Source organism: Serinus canaria (genome assembly GCF_022539315.1).
Source record: "Serinus canaria isolate serCan28SL12 chromosome 7 unlocalized genomic scaffold, serCan2020 HiC_scaffold_29, whole genome shotgun sequence".
In the NCBI taxonomy this organism is placed as follows: Eukaryota; Metazoa; Chordata; class Aves; order Passeriformes; family Fringillidae; genus Serinus; species Serinus canaria.
The window spans coordinates 3,739,466-3,763,889 of NW_026108147.1; the positions used below are offsets into that span (position 1 = coordinate 3,739,466).

Sequence of the window (24,424 nt, forward strand, 5' to 3'; positions counted from 1 at the left end):
TGCCCTGCAGCTCCTTCCACCCTCCAGGCAGAGAGATGCTGCCTCTCCTCATTTCCTTCCTTTCCTTTCTTTACTCTTTCAAATTCCACCTATATTTCAGGCAAACTTTTTAAGACCTCCAGACCTACTCTGGAGCACCACTGATGCCTTGCCTCCAGCTGAGGGAAGCTCAGCAGTGACAGCATGAATGCATCAGCTCCAGGGTGCTCCTGAGCTCTGCAGGAGTGATCAGCTGGAAGCAGCTCCAAGAAGGAGCTCCAGAGGCACCCAAGTGTAGCTTCCAGCCAGGAATCAATCATGGTGCTTCCTGCTTGGAGACACCAGCACCTCCAGAGCCAACACCTCTGGGGGCTGCTGGGTCACCTTCTCAGAGACCCTCAAGAGTCCTGATGTTACTGAGAGCATCCCCTGGTTCTTATTCTCACTTCCTGTCTCCTTCAGAGTCTTTGGTCAATATTTTCCCTCCTCCCTCTCACATGTTTAGTGCAGATTTTGCTTCTCACAGCAGCACAAGTTTCCATTTGAGCTCTGTCCCTCCAGTCCTGTTTTCCCTCCCACTGTCACTCTTTCCCCTCTTCTCTTACCTCCAAAGCCCCTTGTGCCTTATCTGCTGCAGAAAAAAAGGGAGCTTGGAATCCTTGTGCTGCACAAACAGGTGAGAAACCTCTTGCTTCAAAACACCACATCAACATTAAAAATTGTCACTTAATTGGAGCTACTAAATCTGTATCAGGAATTTCTCAGAGCAATCACCGTGCTGCAAGATTGGAGCACCAACAGCAGTGATTGTGCACATATTATTTCTCAGCTACAAATACAGTATTGCCATGAATTCCCAACTCACAGCAGCATTTGCTGTGCAAAGGGCAAATTCATAATATGTTCCCAAGTAGTTCCTTGCCTTGCATCAGCTTAAACAAACACAAAATGTCAATTCTCAGAATGCTGGGCACACTTCAGCACTGGAGGGATGCACATCTGTCCTGTCACAGCAGGAAGGGGCTGTGCAGCTCACCTGCCTGACACAGCACAGGAAATCTGAAAATCTGTATCCCTCAGGAGATCTGGCTCACACAAAAAGTCAATATACACATATAATTCCAGACCTTCAGACTCAGACTTGAGTATTTATTTAAAATTAAACACACCAACCATACATATCTCTGCATTTACTCAGTTTGCAGCCTGAAGAAGAGTTTTCACCCAGTTTGCTCAAAGCTCAGCTTTTAGTCAAGGATTTCCAGTGCATCTCCCCCTCCACATAAAATTGTTTTGTTTTTAACTTGGCCATGGAACAGCCTGTACGGTTTTGATTCCTCCAGTGATGATACCTGCCACCTTAAACAATCCCTGCTCTTCAATTCTCCTCCATTCCAATGTATTGCTGACTTCAGACAGCAGAATTTCTAAACAATTCAACCACTTTGGTAATTTCAGTTGATTTTACTTTCCAATACCTCCCGCACTTGAAGACTTTAATTTCCCTCCCCCCCAAAATACTCACAGAGAGGAGAGCATTAGATGTTAATCTGGCTCCTTGATTTGTAGCAGTTCTGCACTTCTCTACCCAACCATTTAAATGCTGTCATTCATAATAGGGTGATATACTGTACTATAAACCCTTTTGCAAATGGTATGTCTTGGTATTTTTCTTTTGTGACAAAGACTCAGATTAGTTATAAAGGGGAAAGAAATGGACTCAACAGCTCAGATCTACCTACATAATCTCACTGCTCAACAGCCTCTCCCCTTCTTTAAAAGAAAATCCACACCCTCTTCCTTAGAGCAAACCAAAATCACTAAAGCTTTTATTTTTCCTGGTAGAGAACGTTCTGTGGTCTGACAGCCCCCAGAGTTCAGCAGCTTCCTCCTATGGTATTAATCCTGAAACCACACAATCCCAGGCTGGTTTGGGTTAGAAGGGACCCTACAGTCCCACCCCTGCCTGGGCAGGGACACTTTTCACTGTCCCAGGTGGCTCCAAGCCCTGTCCAGCCTGGCCCTGGGCATTACAGTGTGTTTGAGGCCTCCTGTTGTCAGCATTCAGGAACACAGAATCACAAAAAATGATTATTTGCAGGTGCTTTTATTGAAGAGCTCTGGGTGTCAGGGCTACAAACCCAAATCTGACTCCAACATGGGTTTGGGATGAACATGCTTTTATATTCTACCATTATATAACTTTCATGTTAATTATTAAACTTGTATTGTTCTATTGCATACACAGATTTCAGCCAAGCATAGCCTCCCTTAGATTTCCAACATAGTTTCTCATGATTCTTCTTATGATTATACAATAATTACATTTAATTACTGAACAATCATCACATCTAACAATTGTATCATTTATCACCCTGCTTACGCAGGTGCAACACAAAGCCTGACATTTCAGAGTTTATTTTAACATTTTCCCACTATCAATGGCAGGTCCTGGCCTTGATTCCAGGGACAGGAGTCTGTCCCTGGGGTCACTGGAGAGGTGTTTTGGTGAGGTAACCAAGCACACAAAAGCAAAAGCTACACACAGGTCCCTGTCCATCTAACCCACAGGTCTGACACCAGCTCAGCCTCCAGCTCCTTCTCCACCTTCTGCACATCCAACACTGTCCCAACCTGCAGGTCCAACACTGTCCCAAACTGCAGGTCCCCCTCCATCCAGCTTTCCAAATCTGGGCTAAAGCAGCAGCAGTTTGGGTGGGTTTTAGTCCAGGTTCCATTCCAGGCCATTTTCCCCACACTGCCCTTGTTTTCCTGGTTCTTTTAAACAAGGATGAAAATTCACTTTTCAAGCAGACACATGGCACTGTCCCCAGAGCTGGGCAAAGTTTAGTCCCCTTCCAGCCAGCCCAGCCCACACTCTGGCTTTAGGGCTTGTTTACACCCCCAGAGACCAGATCCAGCCCACATGGCAGCTCTTAGCCACACACATTTGGATAAACTCTCAATTAAGATGTAGTGAGGCTGTATCAAAATATTTTACATCTGCTATGTTTGCTTCATGCACTTAGCTGGAAATTCCATCAAAAAACCAATTGAGTTTTCCTGGCAGCTTTTAGTCTGTATAAAACCACTCTGTCTGTTCCTCACTGGGATAGCTTCTGGTCAGGAAAACTAAACCCCAAAGTGGTGTTTGCATTATTTTTGTCTTCTCCCTAACAGCAGTAACGAAGTTCATTTCAAGCTTTACAGCTTTATGAAGTCTGTAAGGGAAATATATCCAGCACATCTGATCATGACACTCATTCCCAATTTATCACCACGTGAAGGATCCTTTACAATTATAAGAGTTTTTTTCCCTGTTTTAACTCATGCAAAATAAACTGAGATTTTATTTGTAAGAATTGCACTTCAATTATAGAATCCTTGAGAGTTTTGGGTTGGAAGGGACCTTAAAGACCACAGAAATTCCACCCCCTGCCATGGGCAGGGACACCTTCCACAATCCCAGGTTGCTTCAAGCCCCCTCACACCTGGCCTGGAACATCTCCAGGGATGGGGCATCCACAGCTTCTCTGGGCAACCTGTGCCAATCATTCCCTTAAAATTCAAAATATTTAAGTACCAACATTTGGCCTGGCTGCTGAGACTGTTCTAAAGATGTGCTGATAATAACTGCAGTCAGAGGATTTTTTTTGAATAAAAGCAGGCTTAGAGAAAACAGGATTTAAACCCAAGAGCAAGGACTTCCATACATATTTCAAATATCCAAAGCAGCTATAGTCAGAGTACCCATGTTTCAAACACTCCCTGTTCTCCTCCAAGCAATATTCCTTTTTCATGCCATTTACTGGTTTTAATTTGCCATTCTTCACTATGCTCTGGGAAAATATTTCCTCACACGTTACACACACTGAAATGCCAGCGCTTTAAAATAAAAAACAAACACAAACCCACAAAATAAAGCAGGAAATTAGGGATGCTGGGCCAACATCCCCAATCCAGATTCACACCCAATTACCACACAATTCAATAGGAGCAAAAGAATGATGAAAATACTCAGAATGCCCAAAGTTTGCTTTGTTCAAAAAATTAGGCTAAAGGGCTTTAACTGCGTGCTGTTCAGTTTACTCTTTTGATTGCTTTACCACTATGTAAATCAATTTGTTAATGTTCCTTACAAAATGCATGAGCCAGTTATACTGACAAACACACAAAGCTCATTCGTAATTAGCAGTTAATTAGTACCAAGGAACAGATGCTGTTAGAGTTTCAGCAGGCGAACAGGTTCTGTAAACAATGCTTATAAATCTAAATGAATTTATTAACCACAATGCAACTGTCAACGTTTTGCTGGCAACCATACAAGTATGGTGGAATCCCCAAAACATCTTTACAACATATTAATAATCCTTGTGTCAACCCCAGTCCATCGGGCAGCCTCACTTGCTAACTGTCATCAGCTTCCTACTTCATCTTCTGGTGTCACTTCCCAGGACTAATTCCACTAATTCCACGCCTTGGGAGGAAGAGCTGCAGCCACCAAAGCCAGCCCAGGTGTGCATGGATTCACCTGGGAACAAAGGTGTTTTCCCACTGCCTCCCTGAGCAAGCCCATGGTGCTGGATGGCACCTGGCCCAGGGCATGGGCACCCTGCTCATTTGGGGTTTTGCTCCAGGTCAGCCTTAAAGGTCCCTTCCAACCCAACCCATTCTGATTCCAGATCTCACCCACTGAAAATAAGAAAGGCCAGCTCTTCCTGCTCTCCTGGCTAATTTGGGGATGTCCCTCCATGCCAGTGCTGGGCTGCTGCAGGGAGTCCTGGCACCTCAGAAGGGCTTTAGGTTGGAGATCAGAGAAAGGTCCTTCCTCCAGAGGGTGCTGGGCACTGCCAGAGCTCCAGGAGCATTTGGAAGCACTGCCAGGGATGCCCAGGGTGGGGTTGTTGGGGTCTCTGTGCACAGCCAGGGGGTCTTCCTGCTCTCCTGGCTAATTTGGGGATGTCCCCCCATGCCAGTGCTGGGCTGCTGCAGGGAATTCTGGCAGCTCAGAAGGGCTTTAGGTTGGAGATCAGGGAAAGGTTCCTCCCCCAGAGGGTGCTGGGCACTGCCCAGGCTCCCCAGAGCTCCAGGAGCATTTGGAAGCACTGCCAGGGATGCCCAGGGTGGGGTTGTTGGGGTCTCTGTGCACAGCCAGGGCTTGGATCCATGATCCCTATCCCTTCCAGCTCTGGATATTCTGATTCTGTGGTTATAAACTCATGCCCTCAGCACTGATCCCATTGTTTAGTGAGGGTTTTTTGACTGCCTGGGTAGATGAAGGTGGCTCAAATAAAGAGACTGCATCTTGTAAAGCATTTTCTAGATGCACCACCTCCAGTCACAGGCTTCTGGCCAGCTCACACCCTCAGGGCAACAGTGAAGATCCCTCAGTGCCCTCACTGCTGTCACTCTGCATGTCACACTGACATATTACACCATTTCAGCACTGGAAATTCCAATAAATTTTTTAAAGTCGTATTAAAGCTTTTTTTACTGATGTTCTCTTTTACACCTCCATTGCTTTTGCCCACCCCCTCCTCCTCTGACACCTCTTCCCCACGTTCTGGCCCATGGACACTCCTGGATTTGCAATATCCAGAGCAGGATGAGAACATCCCAAATGTATTAAATCCTCCTGAGTCTCACCAGAGGGACTGCTTGGCTTGCTTCCTGCAGGCTCCAGCCCCACTCACTGCATTGGTAGTGGATCCAAAATCCTGGAATTTGGGGGAGCCTGTTCTCTGCTGGAATGCAGCACCAGGCACAAGGGGAGCATATTCATGGTAGAAGCTCAGAAAATCACAAATACTCTCTCCCTTCTCTTATGAACAGTGGAAAACAGATCCTTGACTGGTTTATGCTAAAGAGCAGCACCTGCTCCTTTTACACAATAGGGATCTTCCCCCCCTTTAAAACATGATATTTTAGGTAAGGGAAGCTCTTTCCCTACTATTTCTGCAGAGGCTGATGATCTCCTGGCACTCTCCTCCTGCCTGCTCCCATTCTCCTTCCACAGCCTCTCCAAGGATGCCCAGCCTGATCAACACTACTCCAAACAAAAGCTGGAATGTCTCTTCTCAAATCTTAAGGATGAGCAAGAGCTACAATCACACCTGATGTGCCAGCTAGGAAATCATCAGCTGCTACTCAAACCCACGGGTTTGTCCCTGTCTCTCTCACAGAACATCAAGAGCATTACATCTGGACAGGATTTAAAGTAAATAAAGAAATAGATAGATTAGATAGATAGATAGATAGATAGATAGATAGATAGATAGATAGATAGATAGATAGATAGATGATAGATAGATAGATAAATAGATAGATAGACAGACAGACAGGCAGATAGATAGATAAACAGACAGATAGATAGATAGATAGATAGACAGACAGACAGACAGGCAGATAGATAGATAGATAGATAGACAGATAGATAGATAGATAGATAGATAGATAGATAGATAGATAGATAGATAGATAGATAGATAGATATAGATAGATAGATAGATATATAGATAGATAGACAGACAGATAGACAAGGAGAATGGAGTTGAACACTCCTTATTGGCAGCCATAAGCAATTATGACCCCTTATGGCATTAACATATAAAACATTTAGGAAACTCATTTATGAAACACAAAATTTCCCTCTGTTTTTAAAGTTGGTGATCTGGCTCCTTTCCATCATTGCCCTACAAGGGTACTGCTCTCCTGTGCTCACTTTGAAGGCTGGGTCACACAAATAAATGGAATATTGTGTTTGAAATGGTGTGGCCCCTGCCCAAATCAACACTGATAAACATTTAAATGCACACCTGGCTCCAGGTCACAGCCATGGGAAGTAAAAAAAAACATGACAGAAAGTTAATTTCTCTGAGAAGTTCATTGATGATATTTCATTTATTGATCCTTCAGTGCACCAGTGGAACAGCTGCAGAGAACTCACCTCTACAGCTGGGTGGGGCTATCACTGTATGACAGTCCTGGGTATTTAAAGCATTTAGAGATAAAATAATAACATTTTATAAGATAAGATGTGAAACAGAAAACTCACGTTTTAGGGACTCTGAAAAATTAGGAGACTAATTAAAAGAAACATATTAAAAACTCAATCTTGATAAGGCAAAGGACCAAACTCCAGCTCCTTCCTGCAACCCTCAGACACCCCAGGAAGGGAAAGCAGTGAACTGCAGAGAGCAGGAGGGGGCAGATGGGAGGATCCAGCAGGACAAATGGATGCATGGGGAAAAAGAGGAATGACCTCAATCAGAGAGGCTGAGGCTCGTACCCAGCTCTGCCTGCTGTGGCCAAGGGGCAGAAGGGGCCCTGCCCTTGGACTGGAAACCACATCCTTGGGCAAGGGAAGGGTTTAGCACCAGGAGCTCCCAGCTCCAGATGTCCAAGAGAGCTTTTTACTGCTATTTTATTGCAAATTCTGAGGACTACAGCTTTTCTTGGGATGGTATCTGCAACTCATCAACTGGAAAAACCCACAAACCTGGCTTTCACAGTCAAATGAAACATTATTCCAGGCAGGTACATGGAGCTGAAGCCATTCTTCTGATGTAAGGGCACATTTGATCTAATTGGAAAAAATATTTCAAGTGCACTGGGAATAGTCACTGTTAACTGAATGCAAAAACGAAAGAGGAAAAAAGAGCATGCAGACCCCAGGGAATTACCAAATCAATTAACAACTAATTCAGGAACTAATTTCTGTATTGCCTCTTAGCACAAAACTGTATCTTTAATTTCTCCTGCAATAAGCATCACCATGATAGTCCTAACACACTCTGACGCTTTAAATGAGTTTACAAGTATCTCTTTTTGATTGGCTATATAACATTATTTCTTCACAGTTCAATGCAACCACAGCCAAGTGCTCTGAAATATTTAATTATACTGGTAGCAACCAGTTAACAATTTACAGAACCACAGTGAGTACAAAACATTTTATAACTGGTAATCAGCTAATTAAAAAAAAAAAAAAAGCCAGCAAAATGTGTATGTTCTGATTATAAACAATTGCAGAGGAATTACACAGAAGATTTCAGGACTAAGAGTATTTGGCTCACAACCATACCCTGGTGTTTGTACAAGCTGATCTGGAGACTGATTACTGTGATTAGACAGACGTGTGACAGAGGAAATTACACCTCACGCTGGAGATAAATAAATCAAACCATGTCATCTGCCAGTTCCTTGAAAATCACACCAGCTCTGACTTTGGCAAAGCTGCTCCTTGGAGACTCCCAAGCCTGGCTTGCAAACAACAGTGCACAAACCTACCTGAGCAGCAGGAAGGAAACACACAAACAGGAGTTCTGGAGAAGGCTCCTTCCAGGAGCTCAGGGGAGCCTCTGAGAAAGCTGGAGAGAGACTTTTCCCAAGGGGCTGGAGTGCCAGGACAAGGGGGAGTGGATTCACATTGGCAGAGGGCAGGGATGGATGGGATAGTGAGAAGGAATTGTTCCCTGGGAGGGTGGGGAGATGCTGGCATGGGATCCCCAGAGAAGCTGTGGCTGCCCCTGGATCCCTGGAAGTGTCCAAGGCGAGGCTGGATGGGGCTTGGAGCACCCTGGGACAGTGGGAATGTGGGTGGGACTGGATGGGACTGGATGGGCTTTAAGGCCCTCCCAAACCAAACCATTCTGGGATTCTGTGCAGCAGCCCAGGGGGCTGGGTCTGTGTGCAGTGACACAGGGGGTTCAGTGCACAAACTCACAGCTGTAAGGAATGGAAGCAAATCCTGGGCTCTGTGTCCCTCCATTTGCTGCCACCCTCCTTCTGAAATGCCTTTGGCCCTTACCTGCATGAGCCACTTTTGTTTCAAAACACAACCTGATGTTGAACTCAGACAGAGGAGAGAAGCCATCAGATAAGCCCTGGCACCCGTGGCTGTGGCATCATCTGTCTGTCTGCTCCTCTAGATGGTTTTATTCACCCTGTCAAGTCAGATGAATTAAGCAGGAAGAGCTGCTAAGATCACTGCTTGTTTGTTCTCTCCTCTGGTGGGCTCCAAGTAAACATTTGCAGCCAGGAAAGAGCAAAGAGCATTTGCTGCTTGTGAGGACAGCGAGTCTTGGATGTGACACTTGCCTGGAGCACTGGGGTGCTCTTGTGGGAGTGAGGATGACTAAGGACACCACTGTGACTGAGCAGATGTGGCAGATGATCCCTTCTCAGAAGCTGTTTCCCAGACACTGCTGTGCCTGCTGGAATGCTCCCACAGCTGGACAGACAGCTGTGGGTATTGTAAGGGAAAAGAGGCTCCAGGTAGGATGAGCTCACTGCTGCAGTGGAAGGAGCAGGATAACAGGAGTGTTGTGTGCTATTCCATGCTAGATTTATGTAACTGGTGTTTGAACATCCCAGCTAGGGCTAAAAATGAACAGAAATGAGGTTAGGATATCAGTAGTGAGGCAGAGGAAGGTGCAGATGTGGCAGATGATCCCTTCTCAGAAGCTGTTTCCCAGACACTGCCGTGCCTGCTGGAATGCTCCCACAGCTGGACAGACAGCTGTGGGTATTGTAAGGGAAAACAGGTTTCAGGTGGGATGATCTCACTGAAGGAGCAGGATAGCAGGAGTGTTGTGTGCTATTCCATGCTAGATTTGTGTAAATGGTGTTTGAACATCCCAGCTAGGACTAAAAATGAACAGAAATGAGGTTAGGGAGAAGCCTACTCAAAAATGAGGTTAGGATATCAGTAGTGAGGCAGAGGAAGGTGCAGATGTGGCAGATGATCCCTTCTCAGAAGCTGTTTCCCAGACACTGCCATGCCTGCTGGAATGCTCCCACAGCTGGACAGACAGCTCTTTGTATTTTAAGGGAAAACAGGTTTTAGGTGGGATGATCTCACTGAAGGAGCAGGATAACAGGAGTGTTGTGTGCTACTCCATGCTAGATTTGTGTAACTGGTGTTTGAACACCCCAGCTAGGACTAAAAATGAACAGAAATGAGGTTAGGGAGAAACCTAATAAAAAATGAGGTTAGGATATCAGTAGTGAAGCAGAGGAAGTAGAAAATCACTACTGAAACAGAGGCAACACTGACCTACACCTGCAAGGAGCTGAGGAGAGGTGACAGGTTTTTTATGCCAAGTTTGACATTTGATGAAAGCATCTTCAAAGTTACCTTTGCTGAGTTTAATGATTTTTAAAATAAAATTCAGATGTACATTGGGAAGTGGCAGTTTTGTTTATGCCCATCTTAAGGAAAAACTGAAACTTTTGTACATCAAGGAACCAAACTCTTCTTCATGAACAGCAAATCAGTGATGCCACTCCTGTGCCTTGACATAAAAAATATTTGCCATTTTTTAGGTCAGAGTAAAGGGAAAAAAAAAAAAAAGACAAAATATCTAATTTCATTAAGATTACTTTAATGTACTTAAATATGCCAAGCTGGCAGGCAAAGAAGGTCATTTGAAATATCACCTAAAAGTAAAGCCTGAATAAGATATTCCACTTTCTCCATTAATCCAGCCATTTGCAAACTGAGGGAAGGGAATGGATTCTGAAGTTCACCTTTGCAAGTCATGGATGGCAAATTTTTCACTGTGTCATCAATACAGCACTAACCATTAGAACATTTCTTTCTAATCCAGGCTTCGAGTTTGCCATCCCTAAATGATGCAGCAGTTTGGGGGCACGAGAGGGGCAGCACCTCCCAGGGTAAGCCAAGGGTGGAGGCAACGTGTCCAAGACTGATTTTGGCCAGTTTTTGGTAAAAGAACAGTCAAGGTTATGTGGCTGGAGTATGTAATGATGTGAGCATCTGTGATTAAGTGCAAAGGGCAAAGAGAAGAAGGGCTGGGAGCAGAAAGTCAAGGCCAGCTCTTATGTATTTATTTACACTCCAGTTTGGGGAGGGGGGATGGGGGCAGGACAGAGGGAAAAAAATAATAAAAATTTAAAAAAAAAAAAAAAAAAAAAAAAAAAAAAAAAAAAAAAAAAAAAAGAAAGAGCACACAGCTGCCATCCCAAAACCAGACCTCCCATCTGCCACCCACGATTTGCATGTCACCTTCTCCAGGCTCATTTGTACTTCATTAACTGCCATTGACTTAACAAGATTTATGCAAATGACACCATAGGAGCTCGCTAACTCCCACTGCAATCAAGTGATTATGTATGTACAATTCTCCACAGCAATGAAAAATTAATACATGACAAGCCCCCTCACCGCTGAGCTGAGCTTCTTGCTTTTATTTTTCTTGTTGTGTGCATTTTTTTTTTTAATTTGAATATGCCCTACTGATAAAGATTTCCCAAACCCACCAAAACCAAAGTAATTTTCCCAAAACGCTACAAAACCTCCCATCCTAGAAAGTCAATTCCCCAAAAGTGGGCAGCCCAATGTGTGCTTCAAAATATTCTTCAAAATATTCACTCAGGCTACCAGGAACAAGATTTCTTTTCCAGAATAAATGGGTTTGGAAGGAGGAGTCTCCAATTTAAGAGTATTATTAGCAATGCTACAGAAAATAGTTTAAATATTCTTAGTTTAAGCACCTCCTTCCCAGAAGTACAGAACTTCCTGTGGATTTTAACTTGAAGCCAATATTGCTCCAGACTTTTTCTAACTCTGATTTGCACAAGATTTTTAAATAGCACACAAGTGAAATTTTCTATAATTTTTTAAAATTTCTGCCATTCCCAGTTCTCAGCAGCTGGTAAAATCCAGGATTTAAGACCTGCTGATGTGGCTGTGCATGCACAAGGTGTTGGCACCTTCCCAGGAAACCTGCCTTCCCAAAATTTCACTCACTTTAAGAGTACTTTGGCAGGAGCAAGCAGCCACCCTTTAAAAACAAGCCTGGTTTTCATTGCCTACATTTTGGGTTTCTGCTGGGAGCAGGAAGGGTCATCAGGACGGTTTTATATGGCTTAGCCCAATAAAACCAAATTTAGCACTGCAGTGAAAAATCAGCTTTACCATGTAGAAAGGACACAGAGAATAAGAACATTAACTCTTTTTGACCAGGCTGCTGTGAGTTAAGGATAAAATCCTGAAGGAATGAGGTGGGAAACAGGCTATTCACAATTTCACCTCCTTCATGGAACCTGGAATGGTTTGGGCTGGAATGGCCCTTACAGCCCATCTCATTCCAACACCCTGCCACGGGCAGGAACACCTCCCCCAAGACCAGGTTGCTCCATCCAAACTCTCCCAAACTCTCAGGGATTTCCCTTAAACCCCCAGGGATTCAGGCACCAAGAACAGGAATGCAGGAGCAGGTTGCAACTCCTGCCTTCTTTTGACCAAAACCCACTGGCAGCTGGGCAGGTCCATCCCTGGGGCCCAAAATGAGCAGCAACTCTTTCACAATGCTGGGACAGATTCCATTTTTTTCCTCAAAACCAGAACATTTCCAGCCTCCAAGGAACTTGTTTTGGCTGGAGGATTTATCATTTGTTTGTGGGGTGTTGTTTGGTTTGGTTTTGTTGTTGGTTTTTTGGGTGAAACTTTTTTGCTGTTGAGTTTTGTTCTCCCAGCAATCCTGGGAATGCTGCAGCCTGAAACCAGATTTCTCCTTCTATTCCCAAGTAGCCCAAGCAACAAGAGACAGGACAAGAAGAAACAGCCTCAAGTTGCACTAGGGAAGGTTCAGGTTGGCTGTTGGGAAAAATTTCTTCACAGAAAGGGTGGTCAGGCATTGGCACAGCTGCCCAGGGCAGTGGTGGAGTCCCCATGCCTGGAGGGATCTAAAATCCATGAGGATGTGCTGCTTGGGGACATGGGGCAGTGGTGGCCTGGGCAGTGCTTGTTTCAACCCTGAACTTGGTGATCTTAGAGGGCTTTTCCAACCTGAATGCTCTGTGACTCCATTTGCACAGAAAACATCATGATGGAAGGGGCTTCTCAACTTAAGAAGAACAGCAGCATGAAGGTTTTTAGGTGGAGAAGTTCCCTTCCACATCTGTCTTATTCCCAGTTAAGGCATGAAATAAAAGGCACCAACTTTCCCAGCAGGAATTTCTGCTGCCTCAGAGAGCTCCTGTCACTGTCATATTTTGGGAAAAATCCCTTGGCCAGGATTTCCTCTCCTGGAAGCCTCAGAGAGAAATGAAAACAATAATTATCTGATTGCTGCTCCTGTGTTTGCTGCTTTGGGATGTGGTCTGGACATTGTTTACCAGCAGGTGAATGTTTGATTGGTTCCATGTGAATTGTTATTAATTAATGGCCAATCCCAGCCAGCTGGGTCAGACTCTGAGGAGTCAGTCAGGAGTTTTTATCATTCATTCTTGTTAAGCCTTCTGTTTGTATCCTTTCTCTTTCTTTGGTATAGTTTTAGTATAGCATGCTTTAATATAATCTAATATAATAAAACAATAAATCAGCCTTCTGAGAACATGGAGTCAGATTTCTGATCTCTCACCCCATCCTGGGGACCTCACAAACTCAACAAGCTCCAAGGACCTGGCACCTGTTGAGCCCCCAAAAACGTGGCTGTATCAGCAACTGAACCTGGAGCCAGCCCTGCTGAGCAGACCTCCAGAATCTCCCCTCCTGACATCTGAGAGTGATGTGAAATCCCACTGGGAGCAGCCACTCTGCAGCACTGCAAAACCCTCCCAAGCTCCCAGCCCAAAGCCCAAAGCAGAGGATGGACCTGCTGAGGATGCACATCAAGGGTTTGTGGGTATGTGGCAAAATGAAATTACCATAATTGGGATTAGTAACAAGGAGGACACGTTCCCAAAAGATTGATCGCATTTGGTACACAAGCAGGGCTGCAAGGAGAGTTTTTCCACACAGAAATTCCAGATATTGTAAGGGCTATTTCTTTACAACACACTGTGGCACAATCACACTCACAATGTTTACCTTACAACACTCTTCCTACGAGTGCATTTTTAATCCAATTAATTCCATACAACAGCATTTCAGGAAAGAACAGTATGTATGCCTGGAATAAACACTGGCACATCTCTTCCTCAGTTTTACATCCTCAGCTGCACTTTTGTTTAATCAGCATTACCCAGAAGGATTGCAGCCGGTCTGACCCATCCTGTACCATACAAAAGCTGTAGGAAAATAAAATTGCAGCTTGCTTTAAATGCCTGGAATCTCCTCCCCTGAATGCAGAGCCAAATACTGAACTCCTCTGCTTTCAAACTGCTCTTCTGGATTGCAGCGTGCTTGATTAAAATTTGCCTACTAGAGATTCACACACGACAGCATTTTTGCTGCCTGATAGTCCCAAAAGGTCTTTTAAAATGACTTTAGGAAGAAGAATCACAGCTAATAGTTAAGGGTACAAAATCAACTCCTTCTGGCATCCAGAAAACGAGGAAAAACATGAAACACCCCAAAATATGTAAACCCAGCTCCACACAGGACATCCAGGGCTACCTGGCAGATAAGGCACGGGCTGAGGGAAGATCAGGAGAGGCCAGTGAGCCTCTGGAGGGCAGGAAAGGCACCAAAACAACTGGAAAGAAAAGAAGTGGAAAAGCAAGGGAGCTTATCTCTAGCAAGGCAACTCTAACACGTGAGTAAACACTTGCAAACACTGACAGAGAAACTGTGTGAGAAGCATTCCATGGGAATGTGGAGATCTCAACCACATGGATCCAGTGCCATTTCATTTGAGCAGTAAATCATCTCATTGCCCAAATACTTCCCATCCAACGCTGGCACTGCTTTTGCCTTTCAAAGAGCGTTCCCAGCTACAATTTAGCATCGAGTTTCCAGGCTAATGAAAGTGCATCTCGGCTAGCAAAAACAGACCAAAACAAATCCTCGGCTTCAAGTCCTGTTGTGTAATGAGAAAGTTTAATTAAGGCCACACATTACAGCTGTAAACGTTCTCTTATATAATAAGGTCTAAATGAAACTGAACCTAATCAAAGTTACAATTCCTTCATTAGCAAATTACAAACAAGAGCGCGCAGCTGACACACCGGCCATGATTATCACAACTAATTGCCTCGTTGTTAGGGAGCAGCCTGAAACTGTGTTCAGATGTCCGTCTGTGGTAGCAAATTAGGGCCACATCAGGCTATTCCTGCCATCACAAGGGGCTCTTGTCGAGCGATCTGATTTACCCTGCGCCTGGCAGCACTCGGCCCAATCAAAGCCCCCTCTACAAAGGCAGCTTTGAAGCCAGCACAGCCTAGAAACCCGCTCCATATGCAGGCCGGCAGACTGCACTTCATTAGGCCTGTTGTCACATTTTCCCTCTTCTTATTCTAATGATCCTATTTTAATACACATAGGAACCTCTCCTAATTGATGTCAAGTGAGTGACTTCCACATTCATCACCGGCGCACATCAAACGCCGCTGGGGCGCTCGCCCATGCCTGGACCCGAGGTGTGTCTTGTCTCCCAACTATGGAAAGCAGGGAAGAGGAAAAAAAAAAAAAATACAACTATTTCGGCATTACCTGTTTAATTGGGATTGCACGGCCGCTTCCAATGCTGTCTGTTCTGCTCTCCAGGACCTTCTTCTCTTTGTCTGGGTCACTCCCTTTCCGAGACTGCAGAGCGAAAAGAAAAGTTTGTGCTCCATTAAATGCACACAGAGGATGCTTTTATTTGCCTTTTCATTCTTTCGGGGCAATTAAAAAATACTTTGGCAGGTAAATATAGGCTCAGAATTGAATCTACACAAGTATACAACCATCCTAAAAAGGAATAAATTTCCCACCCACCAGCCATAAATTTCAACCATCCACTAGTTTGAAATGCATTTGGGTTTAAAGTGTTACAGCTTCGCTGCCTGAAGACCCACAATCAGAGGACACGTTTCTGAAGTATCCAACAGCAGCTCCAAAGGAGAATCAATGTGCCATCTCCTCATTAAAAAAATTTAATACAGCCATGCATACATTTAATTCACACCTGTGTGGCCCTTAGAAATGTCAGCAACTATTTAGAAATATGATTTTATAATGCTGGATTTGACCATATGGACTTCAGCTTATTATTTTTTTCTGATTCAGGACAGTTAGAAAGTTGGAACTGCAAGAAAAGCCAGCGACTGGAAAAAGTTATCTGAGCACAGTGTGGAAAAATTAGCACGAGGAGAATTTCACCAATGTCTAAAACCCGAGTTGCTTTATCCTGGCTTCCTCCAAGGCTGGAAGGAGTGAGGTCACAGCGCTCCCTTCATGACTTTATCAAGTTCTGTGGGAATGTGAAGAAGTTATTCAGATCGCAGCCCGTTATTGCGACAGAACGCACGGGGCGCGGTGATTTTGACGGATTTATTTTATTACAAAAAGAAGACCTGAGAGTCATCCTCCTTAATAACTGCGCTGACAAGTGACAACTTCACTCCATTACTTTCCAATGGGAACATTACTCACACAACATCGGAAATGGGAAAACATTTTCGCGTGCTTTTCGACTCGGCGCTGATGTATGAAAGGAGCCCATTGGCGGTGTCCGGGAAGAGACGCCGCCGAAATCAGGAGGAGAATCAGGAGTGGATCACTAATGCCCCTTTCCTCCATGCCACAAAGGGGTGGGAGGAAGAATAAAACCCAGGAGCAGCTGCCCTCGGGCGTGAGGGGAGGGAGGACTGGAGTGAGAGCATTTTGAGCAGCGCATTCGCCCAGCGGGGATGCCGCGCTGCCGCCAGGAACGGGCTCCGCTGGCCAGTTACTATGGATCGGGGCAATGGAATGGCGTGCCGGGGAATTAAACAAAGAACAAATGAAAGCAAGCAAAACAAGTGGGAGGGATGAAATCCAGCGTGCAGGATAACTATTGTTCCTCGTCCTTCAAGACAGATTTCTGCCTCTGAAAGTGCCACTTCCCAAGAATACAAGGCCAAACAAAGCTTCAATGGCGCAAGGCGCCCGTAAGTGACATTGTAAAGAAACTCAGTGAAGGTGCCCAAATCCTTGGGAGGGGAGTTGTCAACTTGAATGTTTCTTTTTTATCTGACTTTTTTGAGAGAGAAAGAAGCCTGCCTCTGAAATGCGGGCTGAATATCTACGCGCTGTTTTTCATTTCTGGCTTTAAATCATCGCCATTCCCTAAAAAGTTACTGCAGCTGGAAATCACAGGCTGCATGTGGAAGGGAAATGTCTGTGTGCAAAACACTGGTAAATGCCAAAAGTACAGAAATGTAGGGATTTCTGCTGGGCAGATTCCCTTCTGGCTGCAGATTCCCTCCTACCTGCTCGTTCTCACAGAATCCCTGACGTTTTCCAGGGGAGAATCTTCGCACGCTCCGCTATTTATAAAGATAAATTGTGCAGTGAAACAGAAATCTGATCTTTTATGCTTTTGTACCTATGACACACACAATATGTCTTATATCCTAGCAGAAAAAAATCCACTCCAAACCACGCTGGAGCAACACTTCCCAGGACTTTTTCCTGATGGCACATCCACACAATAAACGGTTCTATTTAAAACTTGGTGCCAGAAAACCAAAAAAAAGTCTGGAAAAATTAAAGCACCTGCACAAATATCACTGGAGTGATTTCCCCATTGCACTGGAAGTGACTCACAGACTTAATCCACATAAAACCTGGCCCAAGATGTCACAGCTGAGTTTGGGCACAACCAGACCCAGATCAGCAGTGCTGAGCACCCCAAAAGTAAAATACTCATCTCTCACAGTAGATCTGGGACAGAAGGCTCATTTTAAGTCTGAAAAACTCCCTTGGAATTCTGTAAATATGTAAGACAGCTAACACTGAATGTGGGAAAGGTGATGCACCTTTCTGTGCCAGAAATTCCCTCACCCAAAGTGGGATCAGACATGGTCAGAACCAGCTTCTTGCTCAGTGAACCTCATAAATGCATTTTAAATCCTCACCTGCCCTACACAAGATTATTTGGTGGTCCCTGTTATCACACTGTCCAAAACAAAGGATATAAACTCTTCTAATATTTCATCTATCTTATCACTCAAGGGGAAAATCAGCTGCTGCAACAACAGCTTTACAACAAACATTAATACTCAATGTCAAAAAGATGAGATGCTGCATTTGATGCACTGAATATGTTTAAAATTCTCATCCCTATTCCAATTCAAAAACTGTAATTAACAAGAATCAAATATTTTCTACTTAGCCCAGTCCTCTCCCAACAACAGAAGATCTAAAGATAACTAAAGAGATTACCTGTGCTAGATAACAAGGAGTAATTTGCAATTATTAAACAGAAATATATCTGATTCTGTAAGAGATAAAGGCATAAGTGACTGGGAAGAGAAGCACAGCAAGAAACCCAGAGCTAAACAGTAAAATAATTTAATTACACACTCTGTTCACAACCAGCATTTTCTGTGCAGTTATCTATTTACTCAATTAAATAATTCCAGGTTGTAACTTGGCACAGAGCTGGGTTACAGCAGAGTGGGTGTTAAGTACTTCACGACATAGATTACAGGGCAACTCATTAAACAATCTCACTACACCCACCTTAAAAGACACAACTAAATCTGCAAAGGCAAATTATTATTATTTTTCCCAGTTATCAGACAATAAGACAACTATCAACACCCTCTCACGTTAGTAAATATGGCTCTCACTAATTATCACAAAACAGAGCTTTAGTCTGTTTACAGCTGACTTAACATTCTTCCCAAACCTTTCCTGTGACTGTAGATGGGTCTGGTTTTCTCTCCTCCCTTTCCCAAATTTACAGCTGCTCCAAACTGAAGCATTCCCGGCTTCCCCAGTGCCAAGAGCACCTGCAGAGCCCTGGCAGCCCCTCACACATCCTTCAGCCCAGCCATGGATGGACAGTGATGTTTTCAGGGATGCAGCAGCATCCCAGCTCTGCTTCCCGAGCTCTGCCTGCTGCTGGTTCCTGGGCTGACACTGACATCTAGTGGGGCTGGCAACTCTGGAATTCTCCCACCCAACTCCAGGTTATTCCCACCAATGGGAGGAAATCTGCACAGCTCTTATCAAATACCAGACTCAAAGCTGAGGCACTTCTTCCCTGTTGTTTTGCACCTACACATCTGCACCCAAACACAAATGCATGACCTCCTCTCCTTCGTAAGAGTGGGAGATGTGGGTTTAAATCAAAATACCTCTGTTGGGATGGACACAGGGTCGCTGGGGCTCTGTGCTGTCACCCAGAGCTCCAAAAGGGTGATAAAACATTCCACTTGCTGAAGGTGGAGAGCTCAGATTTCCCTCAGAGTCTGAGGAAATGTTTTTTTCGGGTTCGTATGGGAGAAGTGAGCACCTTTAAAATAAAAATATATAAATTCTCCATGCTGACAGGAAAGTTGTGGGCTCCTAAACACAACTAACAAGTAGCTACAACCCCCAGGGGAGTTACACGAGAGCCCACAGCCATTCTGAGTTTGCTGTGACATGTGTGACCTGTCAAAAAGCTGCTTACAAAGCCCAGTTACACCTGCAACACGATCCCAGAGCTGTCAGCAAGAGGGCTTAAAGCAAGGAAACCTTTACTCAGGGCTTCACTAGCATCTCCCTAACTACTTCTGGAAAACAGAAACCATACTGCACCAGGCAGCTTTCTATTCCATTATTTATGTTTAATTTGGGGTTTTTTTGGCCTCTCGAGGAAGCAAAAAACAGGAGGCTTGGAAAGAAAAAAAAGTTACTTTAATCTCCATCATCTTTTTTTAGTCCTGGAGAAGAAAAGAGTGAACTGATTCTATATAGTGGGAAAAGCAGAATGGGGTGGAATAGTTATGGAATAGTTTGGTTTGGGAAGGAGCTTGAAGCCTGCAACACGATCCCAGTGCCACCCCTGCCATAGACAGGGACACCTTCCACTGTCCCAGGCTGCTCAAGACCCCATCCAACCTGGCCTTGGGCACTGCCAGGGATGCAGGGACAGCCACAGCTGCTCTGGGCAGTGCCAGGGCCTGCCCACCCTCACAGGGAACAATTCCTAATTCCCAATATCCCATCCAGCCCTGCCCTGCCAGTGGAGTCCCATCACTCCAGGCCCTTGTCCCCAGTCCCTCTCCAGCCCTCCAGGAGCCCCTCCAGGCACTGAAAAGGGCTCTAAGGTCTCCCTGGAGCCTCCTCTTCCCCAGGCTGAACACCCTCAAGCCTCTCACCCTCTCTTCCCAGGAGAAGCACTCCTGTTTAAGTCTCAAACAGAACCACCCAACAACAATTCCAGAATGTTCTTGTTTCTGAGTCCACAGCTCTGTCTCAGCATTCCTGTGCCATCAGAGCAGCTCAGCTGCAGGGGCTGAGGCTCAGTGTCCCCAGGGCCCAGCAGAGGGCTCAGTGTCCCCAGGGCAGCAGAGGGCTCAGTGTCCCCAGGGCAGCAGGGGGCTCAGTGTCCCCAGGGCAGCAGGGGACTCAGTGTCCCCAGGGCAGCAGAGGGCTCAGTGTCCCCAGGGCAGCAGAGGGCTCAGTGTCCCCAGGGCAGAAGGGGGCTCAGTGTCCCCAGGGCCCTTCAGAGGGCTCAGTGTCCCCAGGGCCCTTCAGAGGGCTCAGTGTCCCCAGGGCAGCAGGGGACTCAGTGTCCCCAGGGCAGCAGGGGGCTCAGTGTCCCCAGGGCCCAGCAGGGGGCTCAGTGTCCCCAGGGCCCAGCAGGGGGCTCAGTGTCCCCAGGGCAGCAGAGGGCTCAGTGTCCCCAGGGCAGCAGGGGGCTCAATGTCCCCAGGGCAGCAGGGGGCTCAGTGTCCCCAGGGCCCAGCAGGGGGCTCAGTGTCCCCAGGGCAGCAGGAGGCTCAGTGTCCCCAGGGCAGCAGAGGGCTCAGTGTCCCCAGGGCAGCAGAGGGCTCAGTGTCCCCAAGGCCCAGCAGGGGCTCAGTGTCCCCAAGGCCCAGCAGAGGGCTCAGTGTCCCCAGGGCAGCAGAGGGCTCAGTGTCCCCAGGGCAGAAGGGGCTCAGTGTCCCCAGGGCAGCAGGGGGCTCAGTGTCCCCAGGGCAGCAGGGGGCTCAGTGTCCCCAAGGCCCAGCAGAGGGCTCAGTGTCCCCAGGGCAGCAGGGGGCTCAGTGTCCCCAGGGCAGCAGGGGGCTCAGTGTCCCCAGGGCCCAGCAGGGGGCTCAGTGTCCCCAGGGCAGCAGGGGGCTCAGTGTCCCCAGGGCCCAGCAGGGGGCTCAGTGTCCCCAGGGCAGCAGAGGGCTCAGTGTCCCCAGAGCCCAGCAGGGGGCTCAGTGTCCCCAGGGCAGCAGAGGGCTCAGTGTCCCCAGGGCAGCAGAGGGCTCAGTGTCCCCAGGGCAGCAGGGGGCTCAGTGTCCCCAGGGCAGCAGAGGGCTCAGTGTCCCCAGGGCAGCAGAGGGCTCAGTGTCCCCAGAGCCCAGCAGAGGGCTCAGTGTCCCCAGGGCAGCAGAGGGCTCAGTGTCCCCAGGGCAGCAGGGGGCTCAGTGTCCCCAAGGCCCAGCAGGGGGCTGAGTGTCCCCAAGGCCCAGCAGGGTCCCTGGCTGACTCACCGTGAAGAGGTTGGAGCGGCGCTTGGACTGTTTACGGACAGGAGTTGGTGTGTTGGCAGTGGGAGGAACATCAATCCGCAGCTCCTTCTGGCTGGTGCTTGGAGTTGATGGGACAGAGGAGGAATAATCACTTAAACTCCCTCCTCCATTACTGGTCTGCAAGGATTAAAGGGAGTTTTAAACAGTGGTACGCTGCTTTCAAGAAATGACAATCCACAGCTGTATCTTATTTACTCCTGATTTACTCCAAATTTATGCATTAGTGCAGCCAGGGCTCAGGGGCTCAGCAGGGCTGCCCTGCTGCCACTTTTCCACACATTTCTATTCCAGGCCTTTGAACATTTCCCCCACCATTATTTTTTGAATACTCAGATAGCTCTGTTTACACAGCAGGCACATTTTCATTCTGCACAGTATAACCTTAACTGGGTAGCAACAGTTTCCTTTGTTTTCTAGTGTATGAGTAAGCAAAACATTGGGGAAAGCCTTCCAAATCTGGATTTCTACTAAACTAAATTCTAAATACCCAATGCCATGGAGCTGCATAGCTGGAGTTAAACTTCTCTGGAGACACCAGATCACTGAGAGCTGATCAAGAAAATGAAAATAATTCAGGGTTGTGAAATGGCTATCAAGGGGTTGGATAAATCCCAACATATTCCAAACATCACAGACTCTCCCACAAGGACAGTCAAGTCCAACTCCTGGCCTTGCACAGGATTTGCTGAAGCCACTGGTGCAAAGATACAAAACTTCTGAGTAAGATATCCCAATTTATTTGAAGCAGCCAAAACTGTGATGTTACATCCTAGTCCTGAAAGAAATCAAGCTTTGAGCCTATAATACCATAAATGAACAGAGGTAACAAATTCCTGAAAGGAGGAAGGTGAGGAAACCAGACAGAATGGAAAGGACCAAAAGGTAATTAAGAAAAAAGTATTATTATTTTTTTTCTTTAAAAGGACTTACTAGACATGACATAAACAAGTACTAAAACCACCACTGAAGGAGGAGATGCTCTCTGTGCTCATGGGGGACTGGGGCAGGACAACATGGAAAATTCTGCCTGCTGGGGATGGAAAACTCAGCAGAGGAGCAGAAGTGGAAGAAGGGGCTGGACAATAACTCACATGTAATTCTGGAGGGAAAAGAAATGCCTGGGATGCACAGAGACGGGGGGAAAACCATCTTTAAAGCACTCAAGATCCCTGGAGGAAGCGAGGCAAGGTGGTAAGAGGCTATTTCCAGATTCCTAAGGAGAAAGATTCCTCATGGCACTTCCCCCATGCTCCTCGGGGATGGGGATCTCGAGCTGTAAGCAGTCAGGATGGAAAAGCAGGAGCCAACCCCTCACAGCCCCCAGCTGAAATCTCTGCATGTTCCAAGTTCTCTTCTGATTCTTGCAGCTTTCCCAAAGCAGGGAGCAGAGGTGAAGGCACTGGGGGGGGGGCAGAGACATTTCTTACAGCACTCTCAAGTGCCAGAGGAAGCAGCAGCAGAACTGGGAGATGTGTACAAAACAAAGGAGATGAAAGAACGTAGCTGGAATGATCATTTTTAGTGTCCTACTGGAGAATGTACCAGGGACACATGAGCAGGACAAGCTGGGAAGAAGTGGCCTCAATTACCCCACATCTGCTTTTCCTGTCTCTGTAGCAGCTTGTTCCCAAACCACTGGATGTGGTGGAGATGAGAAGGGTGGCAAGGAAATCTAATTCTTTTTTAACTGAAATTAACAGATTCATACCCTAAGAGCCTACTTCCCAGATGGAGACCATGAAGGAGTCCTAAAATTATACCTCTTAAATCCTTCATCATTTTATAGCATCATTTTATATTTTTGCAGCTGTCTCCAGGATTTCTAAGTGATTTATAAGTAACTCCTAAAGGACAACACAAACCTGTTGGATATTCTATTCCCAGAGACACAGAGAGTTTCTATAAAAGAAGTCCTGCAGGCAATGTTTCTCTTCTCACACACCAAGCCCAGTGGATTTCCAACTTTGTAAATAAAACTCTGAGGTGATTTCAAACTAAGCCACTGGCTGGAACAATGAAAAACACAACCAGAGAGAATAGCTTGCAAAAACCACAGAATGTTTGGGCTGAAAGGGACCCCAAGGATCATCTAATTCCAATTTCTTGCCATGGGCAGGGACATCTGCCACTATCCCAGGGTGCTCCAAGCCTTGTCCAGCCTGGCCTTGGGCACTGGCAGGGATCCAGGGGCAGCCACAGCTGCTCTGGGCACCCTGTGCCAGGCCCTGCCCACCCTCACAGGGAGTTTTCTAAAATGCTTGTTCTAGATAAATATTAGGTTACTTAGAAACAACCCTGTAAATACAAAAGGATTGTGATCTATGTGGCATCAAATACATTATCATTCCTCTTTTAGTTTTAGTTTTGACATTCCAGAAGATTTCCAAAACACTAACCAATAATCAGGTCTCACATAGAATGGAATAATGGATGACCAGACTGACTGCACTTTGCTTTTAGTAGTTTAATTTACATTTCTGGACCATCATGTTGTGGTAAAAACTGTCTGGAGGCATTGTGCAATGAATAATGCATCACTACAGATTTACAACAGGTAGTAAGGAGAGAGTTTGTGTGGCAGCCACACCTGAGCTGCAGCTTTGTAGTGGATGTTAAGCCCCACACCTTCCCAGGAATAATGCAGATCTCCTTGGAGAATGATACTGCTGACCAGGAAACACAACTCTTGGCACTGCAGGAGGGACCCTGAGGGGCTGGAGAGAGTCCAGGGCAGGGAATGGAGCCCCAGGAGGGGCTGAGGGAGCTGGGCAGGGGCTCAGCCTGGAGCAAAGGAGGCTCAGGGGGGACCTTGTGGCTCTGCACAGCTCCTGCCAGGAGGGGACAGCCGGGGGGGGTCGGGCTGTGCTCCAGGGAACAGGGACAGGAGGAGAGGGAACTGAGGGTTAGATTGGATATCAAGGAAAATTCCTTCAGCAAAGGGTGAGTAAGGTCCCTCTGTCCTAGAGGAACGCACAGAGAGCAGGCAGACATGGAAACATGGTGCCATTTCCAATCTCCTCTCACAGCAGAACAGGGAATTGCAGGAAAGCCA

At 46.2% G+C, this 24,424-nt stretch overlaps 1 protein-coding gene across 7 annotated transcripts in view; it reads right to left on the reverse strand.

The window, feature by feature from the left end:
• Nucleotides 1-24,424, reverse strand: part of AGAP1 (ArfGAP with GTPase domain, ankyrin repeat and PH domain 1) — a 323,709-nt gene that overhangs the window by 148,046 nt on the left and 151,239 nt on the right. For 6 of the 7 annotated variants that reach the window (XM_050987588.1, XM_030231113.2, XM_050987587.1 and 3 more), the window contains exons 8-9: nt 21,334-21,489; nt 15,380-15,472 (exon numbers count right to left, since the gene is read on the reverse strand). In XM_050987588.1, the coding sequence (XP_050843545.1) occupies nt 15,380-15,472; nt 21,334-21,489 (249 nt within the window). The remainder of the gene's footprint in view (nt 1-15,379; nt 15,473-21,333; nt 21,490-24,424) is intronic. The other variant, XM_050987584.1, reaches the window with a different exon arrangement.